The sequence below is a fragment of the Trachemys scripta genome, chromosome 1, assembly GCF_013100865.1.
Source record: "Trachemys scripta elegans isolate TJP31775 chromosome 1, CAS_Tse_1.0, whole genome shotgun sequence".
Classification (NCBI taxonomy): Eukaryota; Metazoa; Chordata; order Testudines; family Emydidae; genus Trachemys; species Trachemys scripta.
The window spans coordinates 19,302,213-19,318,497 of record NC_048298.1 but is presented as its reverse complement, the minus strand read 5'-3'; the positions used below and the strand labels follow the sequence as shown (position 1 = coordinate 19,318,497).

General features: G+C 41.5%; 1 protein-coding gene across 3 annotated transcripts in view; it reads right to left on the bottom strand.

Annotated features, from left to right (window-relative positions):
- Window positions 1-7,624: 7,624 nt before the first annotated feature.
- PCLO (piccolo presynaptic cytomatrix protein) overlaps window positions 7,625-16,285 on the bottom strand; it is a 504,664-nt gene continuing 496,003 nt past the window's right edge. For all 3 annotated transcript variants that reach the window (XM_034765561.1, XM_034765570.1, XM_034765579.1), the window contains 3 exons: window positions 15,603-15,737; window positions 14,817-14,962; window positions 7,625-12,716 (listed from right to left, as the gene is read on the bottom strand). In XM_034765561.1, the coding sequence (XP_034621452.1) occupies window positions 12,576-12,716; window positions 14,817-14,962; window positions 15,603-15,737 (422 nt within the window). In that variant the 3' untranslated portion in view covers window positions 7,625-12,575. The remainder of the gene's footprint in view (window positions 12,717-14,816; window positions 14,963-15,602; window positions 15,738-16,285) is intronic.

The window sequence follows — 16,285 nt, the reverse complement described above, 5'->3', positions numbered from 1 at the left end:
GAGAAAGACAGAACTAGTTGCAGGAGCTGAGGAGCCAGGAAATGAAGCCGGGGTCAGAGCCATTGTCAGGATCAAGAGCCAAAAGAGTCAAGCTGAGGGTCAAGCCGGGCTCAGAATCAGGAGTCAAGATGAGGGTTAGAGAGAGACGGAGTCAGGAATCAGGCCAAAGGTTAATACCAGATATCAGGGTCCGTGTGGCAGCTCTGGGAGCCGATTGGCAGAAAGAATCCAAGACATAACCAAGATCAATACCAAGAGTTCAGAAGCAGGAGAGTCATGGCAGCTAGCCAGGAATCCACATTGTTGCCTGGACACCTCTAGGTATGCCCCAGGGGCTTATATAGGATCAAGGAGCCAATCAGGGATAACTAAGACCACTGTCAGTCAGATCACTCAAGGTGGAACTTTCTGTGGTGTTCAGTCTCTGCAGATTGGGTCACAGGGAGCAGCCAGGATATAGCTGCTGCTGGGTGGCAGCGTGGGGATGTTGGTTGCCTGGGAGCCCGCCAGACCTGGGTTGAATTCCCATCAATCCTTACAGGTAGGGATGAGGTCTGGGATAGCCATGCAGGGGATTAGGTAGTAGGTCAAATTCAGGGGTGAAGGTAAGGAATATCTGGGGTAGCCAGATGGGGCAGGGAATGGGAACCACAGTGCGGGAGGTCTTCCTGGAGAGAGAGAGCTGGGACAGGGCTAGGGAGTGGGCTGGAATGCCTGGGGGCAGAATGGGGGGGAAGGAATCATGTTCTGGGAAGGCTGGAGAGTTGGATGTACTAATAACGATCAACAGCATTGTAGTGGCTCCTGTGGCAGCAGAGGCCAAATCTCACTATCTGCACGGAAATACCTGCATCCTCTGACCTCACTGCAGTTTTATAGGGGTCTCAGACTGGGCCTGCATATGACACTACAAGTTCAACCCAGACTCTACGTACCACCTGTGTGACATCCTTCAGGAGGACCTAGCCACTGCTACCCACAGGTGTCATGCAGTCCCAGTCCCATACAGGTAAGCAAGCATTGCTGTGGCCTTATTGGGGACCAGGGCACTGCCCAGGCCACCGGCATCAGTGACTCAAGCACTTCAAGGATACTGGATCACTTTCTGGTCAGTACAGTCAACCATGCAGGTTAATATAATACACTCAGTTCCCTTTAGAGCCACCTGCCTGGAGGAGAACCATGACAATTCTACCGAAACACATACTTCCCTTCAGTTCAGAGCAGTCGATGACACATACGTGAACCTCAGAAAGCCACAACAGGGTGCCCATGTGTGTATGAACAGACACAGGAATTATGCAATGAACATGATCGCAGCATGCAATGCCAGAATGGAGTTTCTAGACCTCATAGCCAAATACCTTGCATCCTGTCCATTTGGTCTCAGGCACCAAGGAGAGTTTCCCTATAGGTGTCTATTAGGTCAATGACACCGTCGTTCTTTACAGAGCGTGGGATATGTGCCTTTGAGTTATTTGATGGCTGCGGAGTCTGATGGACGAATGACAGTCACATCCACAGGTAGGGCACACCCAGGCACTAGCAATGCTCTGAATCCCAGCCGCAGATTCTTTCCTCCGCTGATGCCGGTAATCGCAAAGCTTGAGCCAGTCCGCCTCACAATGCCTCACTCCATCTACAAGCTAACACCGCCAACCAGAGCAGCAAGGCCAGCCCACAACATTTTGGCACCTGAGGCAGGGAGCTCAAATGATGCCCCATGCCCCCTCGCTTGGGCCAAAACTTTGAAAGGTTTCAATTCTGCCTTCTTCCTGTTCTACTCCTCTCATGGTACTGCTCTGCTACCTACCCCAATAAAGGGGAACTAACAACTTAAAATGCCTTGTTCAAAATTTTAAGTAACACTTAACTTTCAAATGCCTGAACAGCAAATGTAACTTTTCTTGTCTGCATAGTAAACACTGGCGTTTTTATCTGTTTGAATAATCAAAGTGGTGCTTTCCGTGTCTTCTTGGTTGCAAAGATTTGAACTGCGTCCTGAAGGTCCACAGTCTGGGCCAGCTCATGCTCTATTGAGATGGTTGCAAGGCCGACCAGCCTCTCCTGTGTCATTGTGGCGTGTAGATGTGTTTTTATTAACTTCAGCTTGGAGAAGCTGAGTTCTCCACTGGCACCTGTTACAGGAAGTATTAGAAGTATGCTCAGGGCAACAAAAGCATTTGGAAAGAGGGTGGTCATCTTATTTGTGCACATATATTTCAGAACAGCCTTTGGAGTTGATCCTTCTGAAATGTATCTTGAAAGGGCTTTCAGTTCATCACCTAAATCACTCACATTGATATTGCGCATGTCATCATATGTCAACACTGTCTCTAGTGCCCTGCATTGCTGGTGTAGGACTTCTTCAGGTATAGTGAGGAGTTTTGGAACATCATACAACATCCCAAATATACTGTTCCTTGAGCTGCATGAAAAGTTCTTCAACTGACTGTATTCACAATCTAGCACCTGGTTAAAGAATTCAACTTTGAATTGTTGTTTGGGGTCTCTTATGAGATTATCCCATGCCTCGTAATCAAAATGTCTTCTTCTTCGGTGACTCTTGTATTCTTGAATGGGTGGGAAAATAGCTTCAGTGTGAAGTTCCTCTGCCAACTTCTGTGCACTCTTCAGAACGTTTTGAAATCCCTCATCTGACCAGTAAGACGATAGGTATGACTTTGCTTTGTCCAGCTGTTCCATTGCTCCAGATATATCAAGGTCAGCACCTTGGAGTTTCTTGCTTACAACATTTATTTCAAACAGTATGTCATGCCACAATACTAAGCCACGCAGAAATTTGAAGTTATGTATGTTTGGTGATTCCATTTCCCTCTGCCACTGTTCTCCCATGAACAGTTCCTGTCATAGCAACTATGGCATCATCTATCTTCCCAATTTGGTGTTTGATAGGCTTTATCGCCTCCACTCAACTTTCCCATCATGTGGCACTCAGTGGTTTCAGTGTCAGAGAGGATGTTCCCAGATGTTGCTTCAAAATTTACCATTGATGAGTTGATGCAGAGAAAAATGCCTAGATGCTTTGAATTACATTAAAAAATTCATCAGCCTCACTAGAAGCTGATGCTGCATCGCTGGCCACCAAGTTCAATGAATGAGAACTGCATGGGACAAAAAAAGCTCCAGGGTTTAACTCTCGGATCCACGTCTGCACTCCTCTGTTCTTTCCTCTCATATTGGCACCATTACCGTAGCCCTGACCTCTCATGTCAGCTATCGCAATTCCTGTATCTTCCAGCTTTTTAAGAAGCACATGTGTCATACCAGCACCTGTGGTATCATCAATGTCAATAAATTCTAGAAAATGCTCGCTGACAGTCACCATTGCAGGGACATTTTCACTAAGTTCTTTTGTTACAAAATGCACCATTAAAGTCACTTGTTCCATATGGCTGATGTCAGGTGTGCAGTCCAGAATAATATCTTGCTGACTTCAGATCTGCCACAATCTTCTGTTTGACTTTTGTTGCCAGTAACTGTCTGATCTCATTTTGAATTGTTTTTCCAAGGTAGTGGTGTGTGTACATTTCTTGGGTGGTGACTCTTCTTAGATCCTCCTGGAGTACAGCATCAAATTCAGCCATCAGCTCCGCAATTTTAAGGAAGTTTCCATTGTTTGGCACATACAGCTGATCTGAAGTGCCATGCAGTGCTAGGCTTTGGGTAGCAAGCATTCTCACAATGGCAATGAGCCTTTTCAGAACATTTTGCCAGTAAGGAGAGACTAATGCAATCTTCTCTTGATACTGATCATCTATGGTGGCCTTTAACCTTAGTCTTATCTCAAGCTCTTTCCACCTATGGAATGCTCTCTGGTGATTTGCTGCCTTCTCATGGCATGCCAGCTAACTTGGTAATAAGATGGTGTAGGGCATTAACACTGTGAGCCACAAGGGCTGCATCATCTGCAAACAACAGATCCCATATGATGATCTCCTTCACCTTCATCTTAGATCTGAACTTTTCAACATTAAACAAATCTCCATCATGTCTAGTGCTAAGATACATCCTCTCGAACATCATGGAACACATGTTGAAGCAGGAATGAGAAGTAAATATTAAACAATGTAGGAGAACCGTGCTTCACTCCATGGTTAATGTTAAATGAGTCAGACCCTTGGTTTTACTATATTACAGTTGCCTTTATGCCATTGTGTAAGGATTTCACAAGGTTTAGCAACATAGGTGGACAACCAAGCTTCTTCAAAACAATGTAAAGTCCTGATGCACTAACTGTATCAAAGGCTTTTGTTAAATCTATAAAAGCCATGTACAGTGGAATATGCTTCTCTCTGCACTTTTCCTGCAATTGTCTTACAGAGAAGACCCTGTCTATGGTAGACCTTTCCAGAGGAAGCCACACTAGTAAGGTAAGACATGGGGAACTCACCTCCCCCACCCATCACCAATCACACCACATGCATCAACCACACAGGTCCAATCCACAGCATGTTCTGGCTGCGTCAACTCTGGACACTGCCACCCTACCATGGGGACAGATGTCTTAATCCTAACATATATGTGCCCCTGTTAGGAGGGAAGTGTGGCCCAATGGCCAGAGTCAATAGATTAGCTCCAATTAGCAGGGCAGTAAGGCCTAACAGCAAAAATCACTAGATTTATGTGATTCAGCAGGGCAGTAAGGCCCAGCGGCCAGAGCCAATAGGTTCACCCCTCCTAGCAGGGCAGTTAGGCCTAGAGGCCAAAGGCCATAGATTCACCTCTGTTAGTGGGGCAGTAAGGCCTAGTGGCCAAAGTCTATACATCTGCATCTGTTAGTAAGGCAGTAAGGCATAGTGGCCCCAGTCAGGGAAGGGGGCCTCCATGCACAAAAGAGGGGTGGTGGTATCCCGGGTAGGAGGGCCCAGGCCATCCTTCTCCATCGGGCCCCAGCCCAAGACCCTGATAGTGGCAAGAACGCATGCCACTGAGTCAGTGGGGTAGGGGGTCCGACCTAAACATGCTGACTCAAAGTTCCGGTTCATTAACTAATTTCCTTGGGCTGCTGCCTACCATGGCTCCAGCTGCTGCAGTCTGGGCATCTTCTCTGTCTCCAGGTTCCCTGGTCTGCACTGTCCCCAGTGACTCTGGACTCTGCAGGGCCTCTGTGGGTAACACTTGAAGATGCAGTGGAGGGATACTATAGTACAGCCCCATGACAGTCATTAGAATACTCCTAGTACGCTGTAGCCTGCATGAAATAATCACTTTACCTGAGGGGCTAGACATAGCTGGAAGGGGCAAGGAGGAGGAGAAGGTTGACGAGAAGGAAGCAGAGGAGGAGGCATAGAGATAGGAACTTCCAGGCATCAATCCACTGTTGCATGGGGAAGGCGAATCCACAAATGACTTCTTCACAAGGCATTCTAAAGCATAGCAGGTACCTGCTTACTTCAAGGGTGGTTAATGATGAAGGAAAACAGATTCCAAAGTGTGGGCATATTATGATGCATAATGGGGGGTGTAGACTACAGACTAAAAACAGAATGCACAGAAAATAAAAGATGCTCCAAATCAGTGCTGTCATAATGTAACGGTTTGGCAAAAATAGAAAGTTGATGCATCAGTTCGGAACTATTCTGCACCTTTTATGGGATTCCTGGCCCTGCTGCAGTTACACTGGGGAATTAGGTGGCTAATTGCCACTTTTGGTGCCTAAATTCAAAATAGAGATTCTCAAAGCCCCCATTCAGCTGCCACTTACTCCTGTGGGCACCTACATTTCCTAGGTACCTAAGTGTGTTTTGGTAAAGTGACCTACATGCCTACATTTCTTCTGCTTGGCGTGGTCTGATTGATTGGGTATGGACTGGAAAACAGGAGACCCGAGCTCTGCCTTTGGCTCTGTTTAACACACGATGACACGGGGAAGTCACCTGATCTGCTTACCCATCTTGTTCTGACATGCATGTCTATGGATGAAAAACCCTTGCTAACTATTATGATAAGCTTTCTTTTGCTTTGGTAGCTGTTGAAAATTTAACAGGCTGAACTGTCAGTAATTCTTTTAAAAAGAACAGGAGTACTTGTGGCACCTTAGAGACTAACAAATTTATTAGAGCATAAGCTTTCGTGGACTACAGCCCACTTCTTCGTATGCATCCGAAGAAGTGGGCTGTAGTCCATGAAAGCTTATGCTCTAATAAATTTGTTAGTCTCTAAGGTGCCACAAGTACTCCTGTTCTTTTTGCGGATACAGACTAACACGGCTGCTACTCTGAAACCAGTAATTCTTTTGGAATATTGCTAGGATGCAGACAGTTCTATTCCTTCCCAGGCCTCCAAATTACCTGCTTTATTATCTCCTCCTCAGTCCCTTCCACCAACAGAATTTGGTCCAATAAAAGACAGTACCTCTCATATCAGGTCTCTTACATATCCTGGGGCCAGTATGGCTACTACAACACAGCACCTTGTAAACATGACAGATTAAAGCCATAAGGTTTTCAGTTCCCTTATATTTTGAAATTCCTGGATGCGTTTATCTCAAAGCAGGTCTGGAAATAGCAGTTTGCAAAAATTTTATGTAAAAAACATCTGAACAATTCATGTGGCTTGGAAAAGGAATTCTGTATTCCACACACGTCTTGCTGATTTATTCTTTTTATATTTCATAATTCATATCATCTTGATTCTCCTTTGTAGCAAATAATTTGTGTTCAATTATCATTTCGAGCAGGACTTAAAATCTTCATGTATTAACAGTGTACTTTGTCACTTTCTGATGCGGAGTGGGAATTGTGGGTGTTATTACAGATTTTACTTGTAGGATTAGCAGCCAATGTTTTTTGAAAATCCTCTGTGAATCCAGGAAATCCTCAGTTTAATGAATTTTTTCCTGTTCTCATAATGAATTTGATCATGGGAATTATTAAAGCATGCTGCCACTACTTCTTTATTTCCAAACAGACTCGAGAGCTGAAAAATCAGAAATAGTTTTAATAATTTATTATAATAGTTTTATAAATTTTAAGAATTAAGTTAAGCTTGCTATGGGGGTGGCAGAATGGTCCAGTGAACAGGGTACCAGAAGGGGAGTCTGTTCTCCCCTTTCTAAAGGAGCTGGCCAGAATCCCATTGGAAGGTGGGGTGGGAATATTGTTTCTGTGTGTTCCTAGTGCTGTCATGGGTGATAGGTTCCTAAGAGTGGACAGTACAGCATTGGGACATGTCTCCGTCCCATCTTTATACCAGACTTGGCCAGGTCTGGAGGAGGCGATATGCTGCACATGCTTCCATGGTGCTGCTGCAATCACACTGTGTGCTGTCTGGGAGATGCCAGGAGGAATGCAGGTCAAGGCATGGACATTCTTCTTGGGGAATGCAGGTGCTAATCTGCCTGAGGGACCCTAGGGCAAAGCAAGCTCTATTTAAAACTGAAAATGTGGGATAATGGCGGAATTGCAAACACCTTGGGAGGTAGTACCCATGTAGGGTTCGGAATGGCAGCTTGACTAGACAGGTGTTGGGTACAGCATCACAGGTGGGCTAAATACAACCCTACTGTAAGCCCACTGAAGTCAATGAGGGGGATGAATTTGGACCAGCAAAATTCTTTTCTGTACAGATTTATGCATTCAACGGGGAAAAGAGACCAAAGTGGATATTTTAAATATTTATTAGTCAGACTGGGGTAACAGCCTTTATACAGCACAATTTGCATAAGTTCTCAAGATACATCCTGTATACAACCACAAAACCATAACATGGATTTATACATAAAGTGGAAACCGAGACAGATTTACAAGCATTTTCTTTATACAGTTCTCATACTGCTTTTGTCTCAGTTTATACAACTTTTTAGAACAAGTTTGTGTTGTTTTGTTTTGCTGAGAGAATTCGGAAGCAAAATAAATAAAACAAAACAAAACAAAATTAACAAACCACCATCGATGCATGCAACATTCATTGCAAAAACATTACATTTCTCCAAGGACTACTCTTGTTGTTGTTTGTTTTTTTAAGGTATTTTTGAAGATTTTTTTTAAACAGTGGGTATGCTGTACACATAGTCGGCTAGCATGACAGCACACACGCTAGTCAGCTATGGCTGAGCGCCTGAGCACGTCACTGAACATCTATACAAGATACAGTCAAATAATGCTCACATTCACATGCTTGGACGCCAGATGGAATTCATAATTCAAACTTGATTTGTTATACAAAAATGTATACTTATTTACAGGGTAACAAATTAAGAAAACTGCTTTCTCTCAAATCACCTACTCTGAGTTATGGATAAATATATATAATATAATATAATTTTTGAGCTCATCAGTATATTTATTTATTAATCTTCTTTTAAAAAAGAATAAACCAGAACATACAGAAAACATCAAAATGCATCTTATGATTTAAAGAGAGAGTATCCGGATTTTGCTTATTCTTTCTACTTTCTTACTAAAGGCAACTAGTAATTCAAAAAGAAGGCCCAAGCCTTCAGCCCTGGTGCAACCAGGAATGCAGGATTGGACCCCAAATGTGATGTAGGTGGATACTTACAGTGAACTACCTCTCTGTTCTATTACTACTTCAAGTTTCAGTCACACAGATGCAATTTTTCTCTTATACATATATGTATGTACATATCTAGATAGATACTTAGTGGAATCTGGGATACAGACACTGTAGCAATGAAAATAAAGTACTTAAAAATATTGTCAGTTATGATTCAAATAATAAGATTAAAAAAATACTATTAACATCTTTATGATATTTCCATGAAACTAAATGCTAATTAAATCATCTCTATTGGGCACACTAGCTTCTTCTTCTCCAGCAGTCCTCCTCCTCCTCATTCCTAGAGTCAGAATCAATATCAGCTGGTTACCAGCTACAATATCCCCCACAATCTAACCATTGGAACACCTATGTATCCAGAAAATTAACTCTACCAATTCCTAGGTCTTGATCCAAAACCACACTGAAATGAATGGAAAGATTACCATTGACTTTGATAGGCATTGGATCAGGCCCTTGTTACTTCCACCGAGATATTATGTAAAAAACGTGGGTAATAATAAAGAAGCAGCATTCATATTTCCCCTGGATACTATCCCTTTAAAGTGTAATGATAAAGTACTAGCTCAACATTCATCATAGAAACTCTCATGTCTAGTGTGAACTAGGAAAAAAGAAAATGGTTTGCTGCTCATTGTATGCATAATAGTAATGACCGCATTAGAAATCCCTGTTATTTGTAAACACATACACTGTGCTTTTTCTCATAATTCAGCTTGTTTCCACTGTACAAGGCCTTGAACAAAGAAGCAACTTCAATCTGTTGACCCAGCAGACGTATGAATAAAATAAATTAAACTGCCTCTGCCATTGCCTAGCCACAATATGCATCTTCAAAGAAATGTGTGAATTCACTAATAATCAATTATTCCGAGATGATAAGATCTGCTGCCACATATAAGCACTTTCAGCCACTAGAAGAAACATAAAATGGCGGGGAGGGGTGAAATAATATGTTGCAATATATACAAAACAAGTAAAAAATACTAATAGTCCTTGTTTGGTGTTTTTTTTTTTAAATGTCACAAGAAGGGTTTTTTCTGACTTCATTCACCCAAAAAAGAAAAATGCATTCGAACACGAAACAGTGTTGCATAGAATGATTCCAGTACAACCTAGAAATCTGATCAAAAAAGGAACTTGGCACACTTTGGAAGCATCTTGCGAACTCTGAATTGATGGTATCTCACAAAAGGGAAAGTACGTGGACCCTGCTCTGTCACTAGCTCTTTGCAACGGGTAACAACCATGAAATCAAAAGAGTCCTGTCTCTGCTGCTGTTGGTCAAGCCATTGCTAATAGGGACCAGTTTTCCTGACAGCCATTACCCTTTGTATTTCAGGGTGGGATTCCAGCAGACAAGTTACACTTGAATTTCAATATATAAAGATGCATGAATTAAACCCATTTCAGAGGCTCATTCCAAAGTAACTGTGGCTTTCCTGGACAACCCCAGCCACACCAGACAAACAATCCTGTTTCATAAAAATACCAGAAACATTTGTGAATGCATGTAAGAGCAAAGTATGCCAGCCCACTTTCGTCAATTAAGAATAATGATTATAGGCTTCCTAGTAAGCCATCCAGTTAGTGCTAGTGCCTGTTGGAAATCTCCATAGCAACCATCAGCATGACTCGCTGTCTTCATAATAAATCTGAGTAAGAATAAAATTACCAGCAGTTTGCACAAAATTGCACATCTCACTGCTTTTACTTCACGCCATAATTGAAATTGGACATTTTAGAAAAGAAAGGACTTACTGTAGACATCAGGCATTTAAAATAACCCAACAAAGGAGCGATACTTACATGAAAGATTTAAAAAAAAAAAAATCCCACTTAGGGATTTTTGGTTTGGTTGGGGATTTTGGTTTTGAAGAATCTTATTCTCCATATAAATCACAATATTTAGGATATTTTATATTATCACCAACAGGCTGTGATTACATAAGATCAGACTTGGGTTATATACTGACGAAAGCACAACATTAAAAGTCAAAGCACACACCATACTCCCATTGACAGTGCTGTTGTGTCTTTATGATAACTTATGGCATTATGGTAGGAATGCATTGTGTTGCAAGTAAAATGTAGAACACCAAAGTCTTAACGTGGACTTACTTGTCTTTCTTTGGTTTGTGCATCCCTAACATTTTCCAGTTGCTCTATATTTCACTCATTTCCCATGGTGTTATTTTTAATTTTGAATAAATAAATGGAAAACAAATATGTAGAAAAGTGTCATCAAGTTAAACAACTACAATAGCTCTTTCAGAGTCAATGTGGTTTCTCATCTATCCCAATTTTATTTAAAGCATATAATTCTTATCCCAAGGAATAATTTGAATTTACCATGTAAGTCATCTTGAGGTGTGCTATCCCTAGTAAAAAAACAACGTGGGTACTTAAAATGGTGTATGAAAAGTTCCTGTTGGGCAAACACAGTAAATACTTGCCAGCGTTTTAAATTTGGTCACTTTCTTTTTAAATACAAAAGAGCAATGATATTTCAGGGTAATCCCCTGCCAAATCACTTAAAAATATGAAGGTATAAAATATGAAGCCATTTTTGAACGGTAAGGGAATTAATCCCATGTCAATTTATTTTAAATATTTCTACAATTTTAAGAAGGATGAAAGCGCTTTCCTTTTTCTTTTAATCTGAGTAAGAAGAAAAATATCACACCCAGTTTAAGATCCCCTAGGCAAAGTTTCAGTCCAAAGGAAACTGTTACGTCTGAGTTATAAACGCCTGAAAATAGAACTTTTATTCTGGAAGCTCTGACACAACCTTCAGTTATAGTTGCCAGTGACATTCATTTAATTACATACTTCATAACTGACGAGCCACTTTTGAATGGACTATATTCAGTCATTCACCTGAGTTTCTCAAAGGAAATCCTCGACACGCATTAATGTTTCAATCCCCAGATGGTAAACATTTTGTTATTCCTTCTTGTTAGCTGTCAAGAAGGCGCGTGTGTCGCTGATGTTGTTGATCCAGAACCCCACAAACAGCAGGGTAGCATTAGCACAATGGGTCTAATGTTTCAGAGTACATACACTATATTTTAAACTTTTACTGCCTTTAAACAGTCTAAGGGTAAGGCTGATGGTTGGAGACAAAAAAGGAAGAGTTGAAATGATAGTATCGATCTCAGTGCTTAAACTGTAAAGAGACAAACCCATTTTTGTAAACCGCTGACCCAAAGGGAAGGATGAATTGCAGCTTCATTGGCACAGAAAACTTTCTCTCCCACCCCCATCCTTATTTAGTACAATTTCCATTTGATCCTTTCTCTTTCCAACCACCCTCCAAAAACAAAAAGTAGCCATGAATGTGCTTTTATTCTTTACATTCCAGGACAGAGACCTACACCCATTGTTAACGCATGGAAACAAAATGGAATAGTTTTGATCTGATTCTCTATAGAGTATCTTCTTTACATAAAGAAAAAAATCGTGTAAAATAATGTTCCCACCACTACAAACAGCCTGCAGTTTGTGTCCTGTGGCATAATCTCACAACAACAAATGATCAGAGATTCTAAGGTGCAGAGGAACAAGTTTTACACTTCTGATACGTGAGATTTGAAAAACCAGTCAGCCTAGGTGCTTTTGCATAAAATGATCTCCTTCTGCTTGCACAGAAACCCAGATTGCTCTCTCAGACACACTACTTCCAGCCGCAGCCAAACTCTGCATTAACAGCTGCCTTCAAGCCTTCATTATTTCTTTCCGAGTTACTCTCCTGACAGCCACAAAGAGTCCAACGTCAAGGAGCCCTCATATCAATCTTCTTTTCAAACTTCCTCGCTTTTAATTCTGGGCTCAGTTTTTTTTCTTTGCTGTCTTTTACAGCAAAACAAGTTGACTAGCCCTCATTTAAGTGTGCTATGTAGCCCAGAGCCCACTCTTCCCTACTTTGTATTCTGAAAGCCTAGCTAAACACAATATCAAACTATAGTCTTGGAGTAATACCATTTACAGCAGACGCTGCAAGGTTTAGTGCCCTAAGCAGACATGTCTGCTCAATGTGTTTGTGTGGAGCTGACCATCAGTTTGTGCCAGTTTACTATTCTTTTCCTTAGATCCACTTTGTCAAGCCAGATATAAGCTTCACCAATCAGTGTCTTTTTCATAAACTTCCCTCCATTGGAGACAAGCAGAATCTGGGAAGAAAAAGAAATATGGTTAAAACTGTTTTATTAACTTAATTACACATGCCACTTGCTAGTGTACAATAAAGATTCAGAAACGTTGACATCTATGTTTGCACCTGCAGAACAGTAAGGAAACATCAACCCACAGCTTACTACACAAGGATCTTTTCCCATTTGAGAGGAAATGCAGTGAATGCAGAGCTTCTCCCCTATTCCATTTCTTTGTTCTGTGATCTACTGGCTAGAACAGATTAATGTAATTCAGCAGTCCTGGATTCTATCCTCAGCTCAAACACAAAATGTGGCTTTGGTGAAGTCACAAAGGCCCACATTTTTGACAATGGCCTATAATTTTGGGAGCCCAGTTTTAGATATCTAGGTGTGCCAGTCATGCATTTTTAAAGTCTCACATGAAAGGCACTATATAAATATTATACACAGGAAAACTATGTCAAAACAACATGATAGAAGTTGCAAATTCAAGCACTCAAAAGTTAAGAAATGCCATAATTAAGGTTGCCTGTCCCAGTCACCTCCCCACCTCAACTCCCGGTCTCCTTCTCCGCACCTCCTAGCCTCTGGTCCCAGTCTATCCCTGCAAGCTCCTTGTCACCGTCTACTGCCCCATCCCTGAAGATTTAGCTCTTATCCTCTCTGCAGCTTCAAATCAGGCAGCTTCTGCCTCCACATTGCCTGGGTCCAACAGGAGGGGCATTTAGAGCACAGGAATGACAGTCCCTCTGTTCTCATTTCCAGTGTGCTCGGTCTCAAACCCAGTCCCAGACCCCAGACCCCAGCCCTGAGCTGCAATTGCAAGGGAAGTGCTGTTCAGCCTTTAGTTGGAGCATGCCCAGAGTAGACAGAATATTTGGAGATTTTAGCTGCTCAAAATTGGAAAAAAAAAAAAACCCTTCTGAGCATGTGTGAGCTGCAATTTTTCAAAGGCAAGATTTGAACAGATTTTCATAGGTGTGATAGCCTGTCCCTTTAAATGTTTGAGCACTCCCGCCCTCCCTAGTGCAAAGCCTCACTTTCATGTTGGTTTCTGATTTGCAGCCAGGACAAAAAAGCCACCATGCAGCCAGGAGATGTGTTTCTATTAGCTCTCTCTGTGTCTATTTACTTCTCTGCTGGGTCCAAACAGAACAATGGGGGTGGCAAAAGATACATCCTGAAACAAAAGCCACCCCCCTGCCAAATTTCAAGTCCCTGCTGCAAAGCAAAGGAAAGGTCATGGTAATTTTTTAACATGGGCAAAACAATATATTTTATGTAGCCTCGTTCTTGGAAAGAGCTCAGCTGTGTGGGCTGACATTTTTCAAGTAACTACATGTTGGGCAACCATAATAATAGTAGGTGGTGCCATCAGTCCTGCCTATATTAAAGAGGCATTATTTTTAGACGAGGCGTTTCCAGAAGAACATTAGGGTTAACAGGTAATGAAAATTAAGAAGAGACATTCCGTATGCTGTTGCCTACTCTTGCACCAACCCAAGGAGCTAGCTGGACACACCAAGGAAAGCAGAGTGCACAGTCCCACTGACATGCTGAGCAGCAGGGAGAGGGACTGTGCCTCCTGGCGCAGCTCCACACAAGCTTTGGTGTGTGCCAGATTGTAAATTAAACAAGCCGACTCCAGTGCATTATGCTTCACATCTCTCTCTTTGAGCTTCGGTAGCTTATTTCTAATAAATGATAACAACACCTTGCTGTTAAGGTAGCATTTTGCCTCTGAAGATCTCAAAGTTCTCTGCAGAGCTGAGTAAATATCATTATCCCCTTTTAGCGATGGGGAAATAGAGACTATGCAACTTGCAGAATCTGTGTCCATGAGTCAGAGGCATAGCTGTGAATAGTACCCAAATCTTCTGACTCTCAGTCCTGTGATTCATTTACCTACAGGACCATCCTTCCCCTAAAGACATGACATTAGGTACACTGAACTCAACCTACTAAAAGACAGCAAGAGAGTGGAGATAACTGTGCTATTTCCTTTGCAATCTTATTTTCCTGTTAGGCAAGTCACTGGGAATGAGAGCTTGATCTCTAATTCCCACAGCACAGCCTGGAAGACATATATAATTATGTTGTAATAAGATGCAGAATTACCTGAAGAGAATGCCCAGCAGGACTCAAACTACATCTAAACGTCTCGTTAAATGAAGGCTCTCGGTCATGCCTGCACACTCTGGTTTTCTTCTTAATTACTCTCTTTTGGGTAGCAATATTGACAACATACAGCTTCACATACAGATCTGTGGAAGAATGATTCAACCTATGTTACAGGCGCTCTTAAGGAGTCATTGTCTCTAACGATTTCAATGGATGAGATGTACGGAGACAAAATACACCTCTGTATACCATGGAGCCATATCCTGCTGTCATTTACACCAGAGTGAAACTGGAGTCACTCCACTGAAGCCAAGAGAGTTACTCTGGATTTACACTGGTATCACAGACCACAAAACCAGTCTTGATGTCTTTATGGCTCTGTCAAAATATTATTGCTGGTAGGAATTTTTCATCTGAAATATTTTTTCAATTAAAAGTACCTTTTTTTGTCAAAACAGAAATGACAAACAGAAATGTCTGTTTTTTTGTGAAAACACAAAACTGAAAAATGTTCATTTTTCATGCAACAATAAATGGAAACATTTTGAATTCAACATAAATGCAAAAAAACATTTGAAGAAAAATTTCAACAAACACATTTTCATTTTCATAAAAAATGTTCACAGGAACAAAAAAACATTTCCCTGCCAGTGCTACAGAATACGTCATTTTGCTTAACAAACAAAATGATTTCCCTAGGGTAATAATATCATTAAATGTCCGAGTCAATGTCCTGCTTGATGATGCTCATTACTGTATCATAATGCTGTTTCTGACTGGTACCTGGTAAGTGATCTGGAGATTTAAACTTGTAGGTGATATTTCTGCATTGAAGGATTTCAACTATTAGCTGTTCTCCATCAGTCTTCATTTCCTTCTTCAATGCAATCTTGATTTCACCCATCACCTGGGTTTTACCTGGAAAGCAGAAAAACAAAACCCATTAGAGTGAAAGGAAACTGAGGGGGGCATTTGGTACCATACTTAGGAAGGAGATTGTTTTTATACAGCACTTCTCATTGTTAACAAATGAGAAAAGTATAACCCGACTATATGAGCAAATGGGGCAGACATATGCAGTCAACAGTAGCACATACATAGACATCAGAACTTATTTGATTTAAGAAGCAAATAAGGGAATATTTTCTAAAGTGAGTTAGGACACTAAATCCCATTTTCAAAAGCGACAGTCATTTTGGGCCAGATTTTCAAAGGTGTTGAGGTAACTAATAGGTGCCTAATGGGACTTCCAAAAGCACATAGGTACCTAACTCACATGGGAGTTACACTCTTCGGAGTTTTAAAAATGATGCTGGGTGCCTATCTGCATTTTAGACACCTAAATACTTTTGAAAATCCAGCCCGATCTGGCAAAGTATCATTGAAAGAAAATGGGTATAAGCTCCTAAATCACCGAAATGCTATTGAAAGTTTTAGGTCAGGACTCTGAAATTACCCATTCAAAA